Source organism: Propithecus coquereli, unplaced genomic scaffold (genome assembly GCF_000956105.1).
Source record: "Propithecus coquereli isolate 6110/MARCELLA unplaced genomic scaffold, Pcoq_1.0 Scaffold45, whole genome shotgun sequence".
Lineage (NCBI taxonomy): Eukaryota > Metazoa > Chordata > Mammalia > Primates > Indriidae > Propithecus > Propithecus coquereli.
In genome coordinates this window covers 7,362,356-7,365,703 of record NW_012150285.1, presented here as the reverse complement: position 1 = coordinate 7,365,703, position 3,348 = coordinate 7,362,356, and the positions used below count along the sequence as shown (strand labels likewise).

The 3,348-nt window shown below is 32.7% G+C and overlaps 1 protein-coding gene across 6 annotated transcripts in view; it reads left to right on the top strand.

Moving 5' to 3' along the window:
- Nucleotides 1–3,348, top strand: part of WAC (WW domain containing adaptor with coiled-coil) — a 95,587-nt gene that overhangs the window by 51,365 nt on the left and 40,874 nt on the right. For all 6 annotated transcript variants that reach the window (XM_012654891.1, XM_012654890.1, XM_012654889.1 and 3 more), the window contains exons 4-5: nt 44–159; nt 776–888. In XM_012654891.1, coding sequence (XP_012510345.1) covers nt 44–159; nt 776–888 — 229 coding nt within the window. The remainder of the gene's footprint in view (nt 1–43; nt 160–775; nt 889–3,348) is intronic.

The following is a 3,348-nucleotide window of genomic DNA, read 5'->3' as shown; positions in this document are numbered from 1 at the left end:
AGTAGTATTAACATTTTCTAATTTTTTAAAATGTATTTTTAAGCCTTATGATTCTGCAGATGACTGGTCTGAGCATATTAGCTCTTCTGGGAAAAAATACTACTACAATTGTCGAACAGAAGTTTCACAATGGGAAAAACCAAAAGAGTGGCTTGAAAGGTATTTGCTTTTAATCTAATTGAACAATATTTCTCTATCTTGATTGTGTAGGTTAACATAGCATTAAATATTCTTGTTTTTTATAGTGAATACCCATCACTGCCCTTTTTAATGGCAGTGGTTGACCCATTGTCTGTTCTGTAATTTGTCTTAAAAAAAAAAAAATCTAGGAAAGATAGATAACTGTCCACAAGGGCCTTGTGAACGGTCAGTATATTTAATAAAATACTTATATTATTAATCTGTCTTTATGCATATTTTTACAATTTGTAATAGAAGTCTTTATAATTTTCATAGGACAATAAGATGTTTCTTTCACATATGTAGAATTAATATCGCAGAGTTTGGGTTGTGGTGTTAGTGGTATAAATAATTGGCATAGTTTTGCCATCGGTGAGAAACATTAGTGTTCTGTTCGCGACATCTTATCTCCCATACCAGTTATATTATGGCCACATTCAGTTCTTTTATTTTCCATATGTGTACGTTTGGCCAGAGCTATTATAGTTTATATATGTGTGTGTGTATATTCATATTCCATAGTGCTGGAATATAAATTATGGGGACTCATGCCCTTCATGTGATTTTTATGGGTTTGTTTCTTTTTTATTTGTAGAGAACAGAGACAAAAAGAAGCAAACAAGATGGCAGTTAATAGCTTCCCAAAAGATAGGGATTACAGAAGAGAGGTGATGCAGGCAACAGCCACTAGTGGGTTTGCCAGTGGAAGTAAGTATTAATTTTTTTCTTTGAAACAATGTAATGTTTGATCATTCCTATTATTTATTACTTTTCAAATCTATATGCATCACCAACTACATATGTAAATTAAAATAAGTAGAAACATAGAGTTTCTTTTATGTTGGATCTCTGTCCCCATCTCCACCATTGGGTTTGCTGAAAAGGGGAAGGGTGCACAATGCAATAGTACACATACGATTTTCTCACTACTCCACATGGCTGTAATGGAGTCAAATTGTATTGTTTACAATTTGACTCCATTACATATTTTGGATTGGCTGGGTTTTTTGTTTTTGTTTTACAAAATCAGAAGCTCCCTTGCCCTCAGGTTGTGCCCTTTTAAACTAGACACAAAACTCACTGGATTTCAGTCTAATAATTGAATCATAGCCATCCACAGATAGTGATAAAGTATCTACTGTTTTTTTATGTTATCGGTGAGTAACTAACTTGTTTATCCTTGTATACGGAAACTAATTTCACCCCCATCATAGATCTATGTAACAACTCCATACTGAATTTCCACAAAATTATTAAAATGCCTACTAGAAAACTTAATACCTTTTTGTTCTAAGGTGCTCTTCATCTATTAATCAAGCTGTGGGTATGTCTTAATGTTCTTTTGGGGCTAAATTTTGTGCAAGTGGGACGATTTGGGTAACATCATACATTTGTTTTTTTAATTCATTGTCTAAATTTGAAGTTTTGATATAAAGGTATTCTATTCCCAGTGGCCTCCTTGCCCAGAATGAAATTTAAGTACTACATAGAGTTTGGGGGTTCTTTATTAAATTCTGAAATTTTGAGAAGAATTTTATGATATTTTGTGGGAATTATTAAACTTAAGTATTTTTGAGTCCTTCTGTAACTCAAAAAGTAGGGGATGTATTTGGTTTCAGAAAGGGATTATTGATTTTTTGATGGGAAAAATTATTTAAGATGAAACAGTAACATAGTTTTGCAGGATTGAATGTTAAACATTACATTTTTAAACAGTCTATTAGTGAAATTGTATGTAATTCCTAGAAAGTGACTTAAAGTGTTAAAGTTAGGAAACCAAAGAATATTTTATTTTGGGCCAGAAGACTTGGATTCTGGTCCCATTTCACTTTATGTCTTAAGTAACTGTGACTTTTGGCAAACAATTAAAAATGAGGCAAAGGTTTTCCTCTTAAAAGTAGCATGCATCTTGTGGGCCTCCTGAACAAATCAGGCTGGGGGTGTGCATAGAGAAGGAGTGACAGATATAAAAACTTTTTAGTAAGGAAGATTTAAGGTGCAGGTGACATTGTTATGTGCCTGCTAACTAGGTCCCAGAATAGGCAGTACTGGATTGGCCCAGCCTCTCCGCTTACTGACTGATGGTTCCCAAAGAGGAAAAAAGGACAAAGCCTATTATGTCTACTTTATTCTTTCCAGAATAACCTGTCATTTAAGTCACTTTTCCCTTGGGATAGAGTAAATGATGGGAGGTGGAGGGGGTGGTTAGAAATCTGATAGAAAAATTTATAGGAAGTAAAAATACTATTTTTGTGCCTTTTAATTGTTTGTTTTTCTTTCAAAGATTAGTATTTTAATTTTTGTTTTCTTCATGATTTCAAAATACAGGCATGTTTTTATTAAAAGGTTAGAAGAGGGATAAAACTTTTTAATCCCATGCCCCAGGAACATTTTGGGACATATACTTTTTTCTGTGTGCATATAAATGTGTATAGAAGTTATATATGTGTGTATTTTACACCAAAAGTGGCATTGTATATTACTATTTTTAATTTGTCTTTTTGTTCAATAATATGTCATGGGTATGTTTCCATGTCAGTTTGTAATTCTACATTTGTTACATTGACTGCATTGACATACCTTCATTTATAAATAATCCCCTATCCATGGATACTTGGGTGATTTTCAGCTTTTTCCTACTGTAAACAGGATTCTGATGCACATCTGTCCACTTCTCTGATGACTACCTTCAACTGAATTCCTAGATGTACAAATGATGAGTCATTGGGTCTATAGTTATGTTGAAATGTAACAATGTAGTCAAGTATAACCTTTTTCTTTAGAGTTTTTAAGTAATGTAAGTAATGTTTGAGAAAGGACCTTAGCTATGTTGCTTTTTTTTTTAATTGGTTAACCTAACTATACTTGGTGAAATAGTAAGCCATTTAGGTGTTTAACTTTGTCTATCTAGGAAATATTGGCAGAGTTTTTCCATGTGTTGTTTATTGGTGTTTGTGTAGGTTAAGGCTTAAAGCTTGTTTGTAACTACCAATAAAAGAAGTGTAGGAGGTGGGAGAAGGGGAAAGATTGGGAAGATTTTTACATATAAAGGGAGAAAGAAGGAAAATAGATTTTAGTGGGCTTTTTTGTACTGTATTAAGTATTTTCAAAGTATTAAGATATTTTAGCAAATGTTAATGTTCTTTACAACTTGATGTTGAAAATTTT